This window comes from Thalassophryne amazonica, chromosome 2 (genome assembly GCF_902500255.1).
Source record: "Thalassophryne amazonica chromosome 2, fThaAma1.1, whole genome shotgun sequence".
Lineage (NCBI taxonomy): Eukaryota > Metazoa > Chordata > Actinopteri > Batrachoidiformes > Batrachoididae > Thalassophryne > Thalassophryne amazonica.
The window spans coordinates 148,270,363-148,287,688 of NC_047104.1; the positions used below are offsets into that span (position 1 = coordinate 148,270,363).

A 17,326-nucleotide genomic window follows, 5' to 3' on the forward strand; every position below is an offset into this window, starting at 1 on the left:
TGGACAAAAATTTTATCAGATAGTGACAACTTTATCTTCGGTAGGAAGTGTGCCCACCACTGCTGCAGTGAATATAGAAGTCAATGTAAATGTAAGAACTGCAACACAAATTAAATTCCAGTAGGATCATCGATATAGTCCCTTTAAGCATTGTTAATTGGCTTTGTTTTTGCAAAAGGATGGAGCTACATTTGTTGACCCAGATGTAGAAAACAATGAATGAGTGAAAATCATGCAAGATTTCAAAATTCATGAACATGGATACACATAATAAACACTTACTTCAATCATGTATTAATTGGTACACTGTAGTGAAGGTGCATCAGTGGTAATCACATTCATGAACAAATTGCAACGAATAGAGCCTCTGTGTTTGTAAATAAAAATAACCAAGAAGATTCCTTTGTGTTCTTGACAATATTTGTGTTCAGTTAACAAATGATTACTTGTCTATAAACTGGGGCTCATACCATCACTTAAAGCTGTAGTCTCTTACATTTTTATTTTATATTAAAGTCAAAAAAACAATTTCCTTTGACACGCCTATATTATTGTTTCTTAGTTTTCAAATAAAAGATTCAGAATTTTATATCACTAATATTTGACCTTTGCCAAAACAGTTTTTGGTGTAATGACAGGACCCCTGAGCAGAGAACAACACTAGAGAAAACCTGACACTGGAGTTGGCTTTGCTTCTCATAGATTCTTCAGAGTGAACAGTCACAGCCAGCAGTCATGGAAGTCCGAGCAGTAAATGGGAGTGACCGAAGACACAAACCAGGAAATCAGTCTATCCAGCAAAGGTTTCTGTGGAGTTAGCAACAATCGAGTAACCCGATCAAACGAACGGCAGGTAAAAACACAGTCAGCAAACATACCAAGGGGACAGGTTAGAAGACGACAGGCTGATCTCACAAAACGCGTAGTGGCAGCATACGTCAATGTTGGCATGTTAGTGTTTTACTTTCATCCTCTTGAAATGTTGCTTTAATGTGTACACTCAGCGCTGTCTTTTTATATTTTTTTAAATGCACAATTTTTTAAGTAAGTCCTGACGTGAGGGAATGCCATCGACAACTAATGGTGTGCATTTCTGAGACTTGAGGTTTGAATTGTCCTCAGGGGAATGTGTCTCTCACCACAGCTAAACACTGACGGCCTGGAGGGCGTTCTTACCCGTAGTTACTCATACTCCAGCACCATGACGTCACCGGCGAGAGAGTAATCAAGAACAGCACACCCTGTACGGCTGCATTCCACAGCTTCTTTCCACTTTCAGCTTGCAGCAGCAGTGTGTGAACGGGTGAATGTTTGGGGTCACTCACTCTCACATCAGCTGAAACTCATCGAGATACCGCAGAGGACAAATGACACGCAGAGGCGCTTGATCCAACAGGTGAGACCTGCCTCCGCCAACACCGCAACTTCTAATGACTAAAATCACAATAATAATCATCCTGTCTGTAGTTTTACATTCGTCACTGTAAACATGGTACAATTTGATAAATGTTGAAGAAAATATTTCTGTGGTTATAATTCAGGAATCTGAGCCAACAAAAACTCCTTGCACTCAAATCCAGTCATACATAAGCTGAAGTACAGAGTGGCTAATAATTAGCTCTGCCAACCAACACAACAGCGCAGTCACAGTTCTGACTTTTAGACCCATTAGCTCATGATGTCATAAAGTGAAAATGGGATATGAGATAAAGGTCAATCTTGTAATGTTTCATAAATTAAAACAATACAAGAAAACATTTGTGAGTTGATTTTTTTCCTGCCAACCTTTGCTCTGTAATTCATTGATCAAAGAATCGTCATTCGGATAACGTAAACCACTTTTTATGTTCTGGTGACAGAGAGAGAGAGAGTTGGGTGGGCAGACAAACGGATGGACGAACGAGATCTTCCTGCATATGGCTGTGGTAGCAATAATAATAATAATAATAATAATAATAATAATAAAAAGAGCAAACAGAGATTTCTGACATCTGCCAATCCAGATCCAGATCACCTCCAAAATTTTGTGTAGTCTTCCATGCCCTAATATATATCTGTGGCACAAATTTGGTGAGAATCTGTGAAGTAGCTTTGACGTAATCCTTCAAAGCGTATACAAAGTGAAATCATAATCCAGAATATGGATGTCAAGCCAGATCACCTCCAAAATTCAATGCAGTCTTCCATGGCCTAATATTTATATGTGGTGAAAATCTCGTCAAACTCCGTGCAGTAGTTTTGACGTAATCCTGCTAGACAAATAAATAAATAAATAAACGGCAATGATTTTTATTACAGCTCTGTAAAGTTTCTGTGTAGGCTCTCAGTTGTCCAGGTGGTTTCCATAGTAGAGAAACTTGAATCTTCGACTGGACTGGGTTGCTTGACGCGAGGACGTTTCGCTTCAAATCACAGAAGCTTCCTCAGCTAAAATTCTTGCTCAGGTAGTCTGACTTCTGTCTTGACTCTTGTAGAGAAGAATAAACCAAAAGCCAACAAAAGCTGGAGTTTTTTAACCTAACCAGACCCCTCCTACCGAGAGGCCGACTGCTATAGGCTAGTGACTAAACAATAGCTCTAATTAGCACCTATTGTGCTCTAGTTAGCACTCTCCTAATGATGGGATGGAAGCCTCCCCTGATGGCTCCCTTGACGACTCTCCTGATGACGTGAATGACTCATTACTATGAACAAAAGACTGAAACTGCTTCTGTAAACTGACTCTGTAAACTGGAAAGAAGTTCAGCAAAGTGAATGTTTTTGACTGGCAAAACTGGGTTACTGGATATTACACTTTAAAAGCAATATTGTAGAAATACTAAATTATGCTAAAAAGATACTATACTTAATAATAATAATAATAATAATAATAATAATAATAATAATAATAATAATAATAATAATAATAATAATAATTCACTGAAGTTGCATTGCTCGCCTCTACTGGTGGTTGGCTCTCACTGCGGTATTGTATCACTTCCTGTTCCGGAGCACAGCGGTGTTTTTCTGTATCTGTTAGCTGTTTAATCTGCGCAGTTAGATTGATCTAGTTATCTAGATTACGATTTGTTTCCCAGTGTAATCTTTACGTGCCTTAACTAAAGCACTCCTTCTGCTGAATCACCTCTAAATTATTTACACATTATTCACTTTGCGTGTTTTTAGGAATCCGCTAGCTTAGCGTAGCTACTAGCTCTTAGCCGATTTAGCATGGTGGCTTCTCCTGTCTCTCCCGCACTTTTCTGCTCTGGGTGTTAGTTATTCCTCGGCGTCCTTTAGCAGTAACGGTACTTGTAATAAGTGTAGCTTATTCATAGCTTTGGAGGCCAGGCTGGGCGAATTGGAGACTCTGCTCCGCACCGTGGAAAATTCTACAGCTAGTCAGGCCCCTGTAGTCGGTGCGGACCAAGGTAGCTTAGCCGCCGTTAGTTACCCCCTGGCAGATCCCGAGCAGCCGGGAAAGCAGGCCGACTGGGTGACTGTGAGGAGGAAGCGTAGCCCTAAACAGAAGCCCCGTGTACACCGCCAACCTGTTCACATCTCTAACCGTTTTTCCCCACTCGACGACACACCCGCCGAGGATCAAAGGATTAGCCGCATGTTCTCCTTGAATTGCTGGCTGTCTGAGTGGTGTCCAAAAAATGAGGTGGGCTTCATAGATAATTGGCAAAGCTTCTGGGGAAAACCTGGTCTTGTTAGGAGAGACGGCATCCATCCCACTTTGGATGGAGCAGCTCTCATTTCTAGAAATCTGGCCAATTTTCTTAAATCCTCCAAACCGTGACTATCCAGGGTTGGGACCAGTAAGCAGAGTTGTAGTCTTACACATCTCTCTGCAGCTTCTCTCCCCCTGCCATCCCCTCATTACCCCATCCCTGTAGAGACGGTGCCTGCTCCCAGACTACCAATAACCAGCAAAAATCTATTTAAGCATAAAAATTCAAAAAGAAAAAATAATATAGCACTTTCAACTGCACCACAGACTAAAACGTGGTCTATTAAACATTAGGTCTCTCTCTTCTAAGTCCCTGTTGGTAAATGATATAATAATTGATCAACATATTGATTTATTCTGCCTTACAGAAACCTGGTTACAGCAGGATGAATATCTTAGTTTAAATGAGTCAACACCCCCGAGTCACACTAACTGTCAGAATGCTCGTAGCACGGGCCGGGGCGGAGGATTAGCAGCAATCTTCCATTCCAGCTTATTAATTAATCAAAAACCCAGACAGAGCTTTAATTCATTTGAAAGCTTGACTCTTAGTCTTGTCCATCCAAATTGGAAGTCCCAAAAACCAGTTTTATTTGTTATTATCTATCGTCCACCTGGTCGTTACTGTGAGTTTCTCTGTGAATTTTCAGACCTTTTGTCTGACTTAGTGCTTAGCTCAGATAAGATAATTATAGTGGGCGATTTTAATATCCACATAGATGCTGAGAATGACAGCCTCAACACTGCATTTAATCTATTATTAGACTCTATTGGCTTTGCTCAAAAAGTAAATGAGTCCACCCACCACTTTAATCATATCTTAGATCTTGTTCTGACTTATGGTATGGAAATAGAAGACTTAACAGTATTCCCTGAAAACTCCCTTCTGTCTGATCATTTCTTAATAACATTTACATTTACTCTGATGGACTACCCAGCAGTGGGGAATAAGTTTCATTACACTAGAAGTCTTTCAGAAAGCGCTGTAACTAGGTTTAAGGATATGATTCCTTCTTTATGTTCTCTAATGTCATATACCAACACAGTGCAGAGTAGCTATCTAAACTCTGTAAGTGAGATAGAGTATCTCGTCAATAGTTTTACATCCTCATTGAAGACAACTTTGGATGCTGTAGCTCCTCTGAAAAAGAGAGCTTTAAATCAGAAGTGCCTGACTCCGTGGTATAACTCACAAACTCGTAGCTTAAAGCAGATAACCCGTAAGTTGGAGAGGAAATGGTGTCTCACTAATTTAGAAGATCATCACTTAGCCTGGAAAAAGAGTCTGTTGCTCTATAAAAAAGCCCTCCGTAAAGCTAGGGCATCTTTCTACTCATCACTAATTGAAGAAAATAAGAACAACCCCAGGTTTCTTTTCAGCACTGTAGCCAGGCTGACAAAGAGTCAGAGCTCTATTGAGCTGAGTATTCCATTAACTTTAACTAGTAATGACTTCATGACTTTCTTTGCTAACAAAAGTTTAACTATTAGAGAAAAAATTACTCATAACCATCCCAAGGACGTATCGTTATCTTTGGCTGCTTTCAGTGATGCCGGTATTTGGTTAGACTCTTTCTCTCCGATTGTTCTGTCTGAGTTATTTTCATTAGTTACTTCATCCAAACCATCAACATGTTTATTAGACCCCATTCCAGCAGGCTGCTCAAGGAAGCCCTACCATTATTTAATGCTTCGATCTTAAATATGATCAATCTATCTTTGTTAGTTGGCTATGTACCACAGGCTTTTAAGGTGGCAGTAATTAAACCATTACTTAAAAAGCCATCACTTGACCCAGCTATCTTAGCTAATTATAGGCCAATCTCCAACCTTCCTTTTCTCTCAAAAATTCTTGAAAGGGTAGTTGTAAAACAGCTAACTGATCATCTGCAGAGGAATGGTCTATTTGAAGAGTTTCAGTCAGGTTTTAGAATTCATCATAGCACAGAAACAGCATTAGTGAAGGTTACAAATGATCTTCTTATGGCCTCGGACAGTGGACTCATCTCTGTGCTTGTTCTGTTAGACCTCAGTGCTGCTTTTGATACTGTTGACCATAAAATTTTATTACAGAGATTAGAGCATGCCATAGGCATAAAAGGCACTGCGCTGCGGTGGTTTGAATCATATTTGTCTAATAGATTACAATTTGTTCATGTAAATGGGGAATCTTCTTCACAGACTAAAGTTAATTATGGAGTTCCACAAGGTTCTGTGCTAGGACCAATTTTATTCACTTTATACATGCTTCCCTTAGGCAGTATTATTAGACGGTATTGCTTAAATTTTCATTGTTACGCAGATGATACCCAGCTTTATCTATCCATGAAGCCAGAGGACACACACCAATTAGCTAAAGTGCAGGATTGTCTTACAGACATAAAGACATGGATGACCTCTAATTTCCTGCTTTAAACTCAGATAAAACTGAAGTTATTGTACTTGGCCCCACAAATCTTAGAAACATGGTGTCTAACCAGATCCTTACTCTGGATGGCATTACCCTGACCTCTAGTAATACTGTGAGAAATCTTTGAGTCATTTTTGATCAGGATATGTCATTCAAAGCGCATATTAAACAAATATGTAGGACTGCATTTTTGCATTTACGCAATATCTCTAAAATCAGAAACGTCTTGTCTCAGAGTGATGATGAAAAACTAATTCATGCATTTATTTCCTCTAGGCTGGACTATTGTAATTCATTATTATCAGGTTGTCCTAAAAGTTCCCTAAAAAGCCTTCAGTTAATTCAAAATGCTGCAGCTAGAGTACTGACGGGGACTAGAAGGAGAGAGCATATCTCACCCATATTGGCCTCTCTTCATTGGCTTCCTGTTAATTCTAGAATAGAATTTAAAATTCTTCTTCTTACTTATAAGGTTTTGAATAATCAGGTCCCATCTTATCTTAGGGACCTCGTAGTACCATATCACCCCAATAGAGCGCTTCGCTCTCAGACTGCAGGCTTACTTGTAGTTCCTAGGGTTTGTAAGAGTAGAATGGGAGGCAGAGCCTTCAGCTTTCAGGCTCCTCTCCTGTGGAACCAGCTCCCAATTCAGATCAGGGAGACAGACACCCTCTCTACTTTTAAGATTAGGCTTAAAACTTTCCTTTTTGCTAAAGCTTATAGTTAGGGCTGGATCAGGTGACCCTGAACCATCCCTTAGTTATGCTGCTATAGACGTAGACTGCTGGGGGTTCCCATGATGCATTGTTTCTTTCTCTTTTTGCTCTGTATGCACCACTCTGCATTTAATCATTAGTGATCGATCTCTGCTCCCCTCCACAGTATGTCTTTTTCCTGGTTCTCTCCCTCAGCCCCAACCAGTTCCAGCAGAAGACTGCCCCTCCCTGAGCCTGGTTCTGCTGGAGGTTTCTTCTTGTTAAAAGGGAGTTTTTCCTTCCCACTGTAGCCAAGTGCTTGCTCACAGGGGGTCGTTTTGACCGTTGGGGTTTTACATAATTATTGTATGGCCTTGCCTTACAATATAAAGCGCCTTGGGGCAACTGTTTGTTGTGATTTGGCGCTATATAAAAAAATTGATTGATTGATTGATTGATTGAAGTAGATTACATAAAGCAGTGTTGATGTTGATAGATGGCGCTGTGTGCTGCTGTATGTCATTTTGAGCTTTATTCTTCTTGCCCGGAACGTGTCACCACTAGGGTATGATCGTCTGACTCTTCTAAGACTTATTAGTGTTGTGACATTTTATTCTGGTTTGATGTGCACACTCATTTATTATCCTTGATTTTATTTTATCATTGTATATTGTCCTTTGTGTTGTCTGCTTTTAGTTATACTGGAAAGCACTTTGGTCACCCTTTGGGCTGTGTAAAGGGCCATATAAATACAAGTTGATTGATTGATTGATAAAGCAATACTGTTTTTCCACCAGAACAAACAATATTTACAGTAATGTTAAGTCCGGCCAGAACATACAAACATGCCTTTTCAAATACCCCGTTTTCTGAAACAGAAAATGCAAAATGTCAAATGTAGTTTGGTTAAAGGTGCATGAGAGACACAAGCCTGTTTTCTTGTATGAACATACTTGTGTGTTCCACTCCACCATGAAACAGACTAAAGCAACAGGATGAATGATCTATTATGAATTCATGTAATAACTAGAGCACCGCACTCGTAGAGCGCAAACCTCCATCAACACCAGTTTCCAATTCCACAAATTTTTACCTTGGAAAAAATTTAAGGTTAAGGTCCTGTTATAAGTGACGTTTCATAAGCTAAACTATAAATTCAAAATATTGATCAAAAGGGCTTTTCAATATAAAACTCAAATATTTTCAATTTATTTTCAATTTATTTTCATTTATATAGCGCCAAATCACAACAGAGTTGCCTCAAAGTGCTTCACACAGGTAAGGTCTAACCTTACCAAGGAAAACCTCCCTCTGAGGAAGAAACCTCAAGCAGACCAAACTCAAAGGGGTGACCCTCTGCTTGGGCCATGCTACAAACATAAATTACAGAACAATTCACAGAACAATTCACGGACAAATATACAAGAAATGCTATTGGCGCACAGGACAGGAGGATCGCTAACACAAATACAACTCCCATCTGTGGATGGAGCTGCACCTTAAACAGACAAAAAACAGAATCAGGCATCAGAAAGACAAAAAATACTGTATAATTTGCCAGCATTAAACAACAAGAAAAACAGAAGAAATACTAAGGTGATCGCTGGCCACTAGGCCTAAACTTCACTAAAAGACCCAGAATTTAGGTAAAGTTGAGGCCGCAGCCCACTCCAATTACTAATAAATGAATTAAAAGAGTAAAAAGTGTAAAACAAAACTGTACCAGTATGGTAGCCATATGAAAGGGAAAATAAGTGCATCTTAAGTCTGGACTTGAAAATCTCCATAGAATCTGACTGTTTTATTGACGCAGGGAGATCATTCCATAGAACAGGGGCATGATAAGAGAAAGCTCTGTGATCCGCAGACTTCTTATTCACCTTAGGGACACAAAGTAGTCCTGCACCCTGAGAACGTAAAGCCCAGGCCGGTACGTAAGGTTTAATTAGGTCAGCTAGGTAAGGACGTGCCAGTCCATGAATAATTTTATAGGTTAGTAGCAGAACCTTAAAATCTGATCTCACTGGGACAGGAAGACAGTGAAGGGATATCCGCTAAATCTTCAATACAAATCAGATGCAGATCAAATTTAGTGCCACTTTGCACCTCATTCTCAAAAATGAAAGTGATTAAGGCACTTTTGTTTAAGATATAATGCAAATGTACATCAAATGGGCTTTTCAATATTAAATTCAAATGTCCACAAAATCCATAATTCAGATGAAATCCGGATCAAACTTTGTCAGGTGATAGTGAATGCCAGTCTGCACCTCACTTTCAAACATGAGAGTGATTGGAGCACGTTTGATTAAGATATAATGTAAAACATACATTAAAAAGGTTTGCAGTTTTAAATTTAAATGGCCACAAAATCTGTAATCTGGATCAAATCTGGATCAAACTTTGTCAACCGATAAAAGACACCATCCTACATAAAACCCTCAAATATGAAAGATTTGTTTTTCTGTTTTGACAGGGTTGTGAATTTTTGAAAATTCGTTCAGTGTTAAAGATAAGGATTTTCCATTTTTCCAAAATTTTTCCTGATTTCGACCTTTGATTTCTGACCTTGAAAATTAAATCAGTTTTTGCCTAGAAAATGAATCTTCAGTAATAACTTCATAACGATGTATGAAACATTGTGGGCTCCAGGCTGTTCACAAATAGACAAACAAACAAACAAACAGGTGCAAAAACATAACCTCCTCCTACTTTGTTGTCAGGGGTAATAATAATAATAATTCTGTAAAGCAAGTCATGTTAGTCAGTGGGTGTAGGAAGAATAATTTTGATGATGTGGTGGATTTGTACATGGTGACTTTTAACCCAATAACCTTGCCTTTTCAGATACCCCCCGCCCCCGTCTCAATACGTCAGTATGGTTACGATCAGACATAAGACGAGAGAAGAGTAGAGTAATGAGATAAACAGTCCTCAAATTATAGTATTGTGACAAATTACTGTATTTACTTTATTAAATAGACCAAAAATATCATTCTACAATGAAGTAAAGTGTAGCTGCCATACAGTCTGTTACATGACAGCGGATTGGGTTGGACACGGTGAAGAGCAATGCTGTTGTTGCCATGACACTTTTACAGTCATCACCGGCTGTTTGCTGACTGAAAGTGATCTTGAACAGTGCTGGTGAACAAACACAGTGTGGGCGGAGCCTTTCAGGAATGTCAGCACGTTCAACTGCATTCCAGCCCTCATAGAACCAAGAAAAAAACCCAAACAAAACTACACTGATCACTTCACACAAACACCTCAATTCCTCAAGAAAAATTTAAAAGTGACTGTCCCATTGATTGTTTATGAACACAATAACTTATAAGTTATTGTGTTCATAATGGAGGTGATGGTCTAGTGGTTAAGGTGTGGGCTTGAGTCCAGAAGATCATGGGTTCAAATCCCCACCTGACTGGAAAATCACTAAGGGCCCTTGGGCAAGGCCTTTAATCCCCTATTGCTCCCGGTGTGTAGTGAGCGCCTTGTATGGCAGCACCCTGACATCGGGGTGAATGTGAGGCATAATTGTAAAGCGCTTTGAGCGTCTGATGCAGATGGAAAAGCGCTATATAAATGCAGTCCATTTAATATAGTTTTTAAGTTAGTTAAATCTAATTATCGAGTCGGGATAATAATAGGATAATAATTCAACATTTTTAATTAGACAATAAATCTTCATTTTTTAAATTTTGTGATTTCAAAGCACAATAGGTGGATATACATTTTTAAAATACATGTTTTTATTTGCTATGATTCAAATTAATTTGCTGCTTACTTATATATTTGATTAAAAGCATTTGGGAAATCTGACAGTTAGCATGAGTGGTGTTAATTTATGTGTATGTGGCACATTTTGTCAAGAGATCCTCGTCATCCTGATTTCAATCAAATCCACTTCAAACCAATCATCCTTTTTTCAAACAAGAGTAGTAACTCATAAATGCATTTCAGTGTCTTGTAGTATTTTGGCAAGTCAGTGCATGTGAAATATTTATTTGTGCAGCACATACCGGTAACTAGCGGTGGGCGATACCGGGAATTTTGGTATTGATCCGATACAAAGTACATACAAGCCCAGTATCACCGATATCGATTACCGATACCAATACTTTTTCATATTTAAGTTTCATAGATCCAAAGGATCCAAAAGACCTAGGATAGAATTTCGCCAAACATTGTACGTGACAACAAAATACTTTATTATCACAATCAACATTTTTGTTTAAAAAAAAAAAACACTCAACACAACTTAAAACAAAATTTTCTGAGGTAGAGGGCTGACAAACCACAATACAAGGGTGCACTGCTCCGTGTTGTGTGACACAGCGCACAGAGACAGAAAGTAGACTTTGATGAATCTGTGTGCACAGCAGTCAGTGCGTGCGGGACAGAAAAAAGCTTGAGTATCGATCTTTTTACACGAGGATTGTTCAATATCAATAACAGCGTTGGTATCGATATTATCGATATTAGGATCGATCCGCCCACCTCTATTGGTAACTGTTTAACTGCTTGCTTTTAATGCATCACTTATTGTTCAAGTGGCCTCTGTTTTTGTAAGTCTGTATGTAAAGGATCACACTGTTAAATGTGATATTTATGTAAATACAAATAAAATAAAATGTGCCATTTGTCAATATATAGTTGTGGATATAGGTTTATACACATTGGCTACAAAAATACAGTAGAAGAAGCTTGGTACCATACAGACTTCACATTATTGTGGAAAGAGGCCAAACATAACAATAAGGAATTCCCAAACTTTTCCTGTGAAGGTCCAACAGAACTTCAGGATCACAACTTTTAAGAGTGCACTTCATCCACATGACACCAAAGGCTGTCAACCCTTAATCTAGAATTCACATTTAAAATAAAAATGTTTTGGCCTTTGTCCTGCTCAGCTTTCAGTGTATCGGGTTCAACCCTGAGCCCCTATTGACACTTGGTGCCTCTTGATCAGTGCCTCCAAGCTCAGGGCACAATATGCACATTCCTCCCTAAAGGAATACACCAAAAGCTAACCTGCCAACTGACAATAAAGAAAATATAGGGAAGGAAGTCAGTTAGTTCATAACTAGTTTGCTAGTGCACATACATTTATAAAACTGATGCATTGGATGAACACAATTAATTTATGAGCAGGATTTGCATCCAATACACTCAACAAAAATATAAACGCATCACTTTTGGTTTTGCTCCCATTTTGTATGAGATGAACTCAAAGATCTAAAACTGTAGCGGGATGAAAGTCCCGGGTCCCAGTTGAAAAGACGTTCCCACTAGCTTGGCTAATGGGGAGTTCCCCTTTGACTGACCTGGTAGAGGAACGGTCTTTTGGTGCAAGCCGCGTGGGTTTGATCCCCCACCGTCGTCCCGGCCACGAAGGTCCTGCTGCTTCAAAACTTTTTCCACATAGACAATATCACCATTTCCCTCAAATATTGTTCACAAACCAGTCTAAATCTGTGATAGTGAGCACTTCTCCTTTGCTGAGATAATCCATCCCACCTCACAGGTGTGCCATATCAAGATGCTGATTAGACACCATGATTAGTGCACAGGTGTGCCTTAGACTGCCCACAATAAAAGGCCACTCTGAAAGGTGCAGTTTTGTTTTATTGGGGGGATACCAGTCAGTATCTGGTGTGACCACCATTTGCCTCATGCAGTACAACACATCTCCTTCACATAGAGTAGAGCATCCCAAACATGCTCAATGGATGACGTCCGGTGAGTATGCCGGCCATGCAAGAACTGGGACATTTTCGGCTTCCAAGAATTGTGTACAGATCCTTGCAACATGGGGCCGTGCATTATCCTGCTGCAACATGAGGTGATGTTCTTGGATGTTGGCACAACAGTGGGCCTCAGGATCTCATCACATAAGGGGGAGGTGATGGTCTAGTGGCTAAGGTGTTGGGCTTGAGTCCAGAAGATCATGGGTTCAAATCTCCACCTGACTGGAAAATCACTAAGGGCCCTTGGGCACGGCCTTTAATCCCCTATTGCTCCCGGTGTGTAGTGAGCGCCTTGTATGGCAGCACCCTGACATCGGGGTGAATGTGAGACATAATTGTAAAGCGCTTTGAGCGTCTGATTCAGATGGAAAAGCGCTATATAAATGCAGTCCATTTACCATTCAAATCCCAGCCTGACCAGAAAATCACTAAGAACCCTTGGGCAAGGTCCTTAATCCCCAAGTTGCTCCCGGTGTGTACTGAGCACCTTGCATTGCAGCACCCTGACATCAATGTGTGAGTGTGTTTGTGTGAATTGGTGAATGTGAGGCATAATTGTAAAGCGCTTTGAGCATCTGATGCAGATGGAAAAGCGGTATATAAATGCAGACCATTTTACCATTTAACATGACTAGGGACGTGCATATGCATCATCTGTTAACATCTGGGTCAAAGGACATGTCAAATGGTGGCAGTGTAGTATGTCCAAATCATGTGCTGACTGCTGGCTTGTTTTGGGTACGGTAGAGTGCACGAACCAGCATTAAGCACATGCTAAGTATTCCTATGTGGGGTTTGACATAAGCAGTGAGTGAGTTTTCTTTGATGACAGTGCTTTGACTATAAAGGAAATGTGCCCATTTCCATTTCTTAAGATTGCACAGAGGGATATTAAGGAGTGACAATGATCCAGATCTTGATGTCAGGTGGCTTTAGGGTGGAGAAGGGGGTTTCACAGGTAATTGGACACTTGTGGCAGGTGTGTGTTTGATATGTACGAGGTGGGGATTATGTCACATGAATGTCACATGAATGTCACAACATGGCTCCAGTTGGCTGCCTGAACATTTACATAACAGAGTTTTATAGAGCAGTAATTACCAGCAGAATTGATTATTTTGGATCTTCATTCAGTGATTATTCTACCTAGAAGTGTTCAGTTGTCTCAGTTAGCTTCATCACTTGATACATGCTGTATTTTCAAACGAGACACGTCTGGACTCCAGTCAGAGCAGTCAACCTGCATTCTGTCATGATGCAACTGACACTCATGCACTATATGTTTGGGGTGTGCACAGATGTCCCAAGTAAATATGTCAGCTAGAAGGCACTACATTCTGGGTGTAGCCACCTTTCTTATTTCGTAATGCCTTCATCGATAAGAAAATTACCCATGATGTATTGGGCACAAGCACGCCCCATATCACAGGCTTGTTTTTAATCTTTTTGCTGGTGACAAACTGGGTGCCCTTTTTCTTCTTGATATTCACAAACACTACATCTACTTCTTCTCATCAGCAACTGATCTTGTTGCGTTGGAGGTGAAGATACGTAGCTTTGTCAGCATGTTGATTTCTTTGGCGTTCAAGTTGTTTTTGAACATGATGAATGTTGCTGTGGTCTTGTCACTCCTCAGTCTGACGTCTGCATCTGTCGCTCTGTGTTTGACCACAACACCGCATAGACATGAATGATGCTGTGTTCCATTTACCTCAGAAGTCACAGCTGAGGTAACTGTCTTCCATTTTCCACACAGTATACCGTAAGTCAGAAAATAAGGTGGACACGACCAAGATTTTGGAGTATAGAGTCAGGTGAAGGCTGGTCTATGTCCACCACACCCATCTCATTGTGTCTTGGATCGCAGCCACCCAGGTAGACTCCATCCCCACGTCAGTAAAATAGCCCTCTGTTTGCCACAGACAGGTGAAACATGGACATTCCTGGTCTTCTCCAGCCACTGTGGTCCTCAGGCACCTGCATGCTGGATTATGCGCAATGAGCCACATACATAAAGTTTTGGTGATTGAAATCATTAATTGTGCAGCATGTGGTTTGCAAATTTGCTTATGTCTCTGTACAGGTCATTGGTGGAGCCTCACGATAGGAGTGATGGAGCTGAAGGTGTGGGTGGATGGTGTGGCCAGAGTGGTGTGTGGCCTATCACTGAACACTTCCTGTCAAGATGTGGTTATCTCTCTTGCACAGTCAATTGGTAAATATTAGAATTTACACAAGCACACTCACACACACACACACACACACACACACACACACACACACACACACACACACACACACACACACACACACACACACACACACACACACACACACACACACACACACACACACACACACAAACACATAATGTCTCTGAGAGTTTACTAAGTTTTGGTGATACATCCTGTAATGTACATTTGCTTTTGCTGTAGTCTGAGACCTTCACACTAAAAGTCCTTAATATAAATAGAATAGAATGCTTTAGGGCTGGGAGGACTATTAGTGAACTAGTCGGGTACTATTAATCATCGACTACTCGACAAATCGGCGACTAAATTTGACATTCAATGAATTAAGCCAATTTCAAATCTTCATGGTGAAACTCAAATGTGACATTTATTTCAACAACTATAAACACAAAATCGTAAATTCAATTATTGAATTTACAGTATATAGCGCCCAATTACAACAAGGCTGCCTTAAGGTGCTAACCTTACCAACCCCTAGAGCAAGCTGTTCCATTTACTAATAGAATGAATATGCAACCCCAATTCCAATGAAGTTGGGATGTTGTGTAAAATGTAAATAAAAACAGAATACAATAATTTGCAAATCCTCTTCAACCTATATTCAGTTGAATACACCACAAAGACAAGATATGTAATGTTCAAACTGATAAACTTTATTGTTTTTGTACAAATATTTGCTCATTTTGAAATGGATGCCTGCAACACGTTTCAAAAAAGCTGGGACAGTGGTATGTTTACCACTGTGTTACATCACCTTTCCTTCTAACAACACTCAATAAGCATTCGGGAACTGAGGACACTAATTGTTGAAGCTTTGTAGGTGGAATTCTTTCCCATTCTTGCTTGATGCATGACTTCAGATGTTCAACAGTCCGGGGTCTCTGTTGTTGTATTTTGCGCTTCATAATGTGCCACACATCTTCAATGGGCAACAGGTCTGGACTGCAGGCAGGCCAGTCTAGTACCTGCACTCTTTTACTACGAAGTCACGCTGTTGTAACACGTGCAGAATGTAGCTTGGCATTGTCTTGCTGAAATAAGCAGGGACGTCCCTGAAAAAGACGTTGCTTGGATGGCAGCATGTGTTGCTCCAAAACTGTTATGTGTCGGACGCAGTCGGAGCACCGACCAGCGTTTGACATTAGGACCCAGCATAAAAGAAACAGAGCACGGTTCAAAGGGATAACAGAATTTAATGACATAACAGTGAGTGCTTAATTAATAACAAACAAGTGCGCGGTCTGGCGAGGTGGAAAAACGGTGCGCTCCCAGCAGCACAAACGGTCCGGAGCCAGAACAGTTCGGACCCAAGGACCCCGCCGACACCCCCCAGGTGGCCGCGACCAACCGAGTCTGTGAAAGAAGAAACCATAATGTGAGTCCACCACTCCACACACAGAGAGACCACTCAAAGGTGTACATAATCAGCAAACACTTCCTGGCTTAATCACCAATCAGCTTCCCACCCTGCAGGCATGGAACACCCAGTCCAATTCTCCACTGCAGTGGAAGCTGATTAAACGACTAACATAACAGCTCAATATAATAAGGTGTGAGGGACACCATATCTGCTGACTGTACTCATGTTAGTCACAAAACCTAAAGTACCTCAGGAAGTGTGCTGACGAGCGTGAGACCTCACCCAATCCTCCTTCACAGACTGTGGCGTCAAACCTGGTACGGTCTCTGCATCCATGATGATGAGATGGTTCTCCAAACGTCGATCTCACCCGTCTGGTCACAAGGTCGAGTCTCTGGCAAATACACACTGTGTACTCCAGACTTAAATGCAACCATGCCCCAATCCATACAGATGCACCACAGCTGTGAGTCCTGACGAGTTGCACATGACCAGCCTTAGGTGATCAGGGTGAGGTCCTAATAACTCAGCCACACATCAGCCACTCAGTCCTGAACGCATGCCACCTGGAAGGAAAACAGAAACAAAAGCCAGCCAGGCACCCCAGCCACACAACAAAAACCTGGATGTACATTTCAGCATTGATGGTGCCATCACAGATGTGTAAGTTGTCCATACCATGGGCACTAACACCCCCCCATACCATCACAGATGCTGGCTTTTGAACTTTGCACTGGTAACAATCTGTATGGTCTTTTTCCTCATTTGTCTGGAGGACACGACATCCATGATTTCCAAGAAAATTTGAAATGTGGGCTCATCAGACCACAGCACATTTTTCCACTTTGTGTCTGTCCATTTCAAATGAGCTCGGGCCCAGAGAAGGCGGCGGCGTTTCTGGATGTTGTTGATGTATGGCTTTCGCTTTGCATGGTAGAGTTTTAACTTGCACTTGTAGATGTAGCGACGAACTGTGTTAAGTGACAATGGTTTTCTGAAGTGTTCCTGAGCTTTACACAATGATGTTGGTTTTTAATGCAGTGCCGCCTGAGAGATTGAAGGTCACGGGCACTCAGTGTTGGTTTTTGGCCTTGCCGCTTACCTATAAAAAGTTCTCCAGATTCTCTGAATATTCTGATTATAT

General features: G+C 40.7%; 1 protein-coding gene across 1 annotated transcript in view; it reads left to right on the forward strand.

Moving 5' to 3' along the window:
- The first annotated feature begins 726 nt into the window (after positions 1 to 726).
- The window catches only part of LOC117500588 (ras association domain-containing protein 7-like), a 28,270-nt gene continuing 11,670 nt past the window's right edge, over positions 727 to 17,326 (forward strand). Inside the window, exons 1-3 of the mRNA XM_034159321.1 lie at positions 727 to 853; positions 1,145 to 1,396; positions 14,654 to 14,785. Of these exons, the coding sequence (XP_034015212.1) occupies positions 14,683 to 14,785 (103 nt within the window). The 5' untranslated portion in view covers positions 727 to 853; positions 1,145 to 1,396; positions 14,654 to 14,682. The remainder of the gene's footprint in view (positions 854 to 1,144; positions 1,397 to 14,653; positions 14,786 to 17,326) is intronic.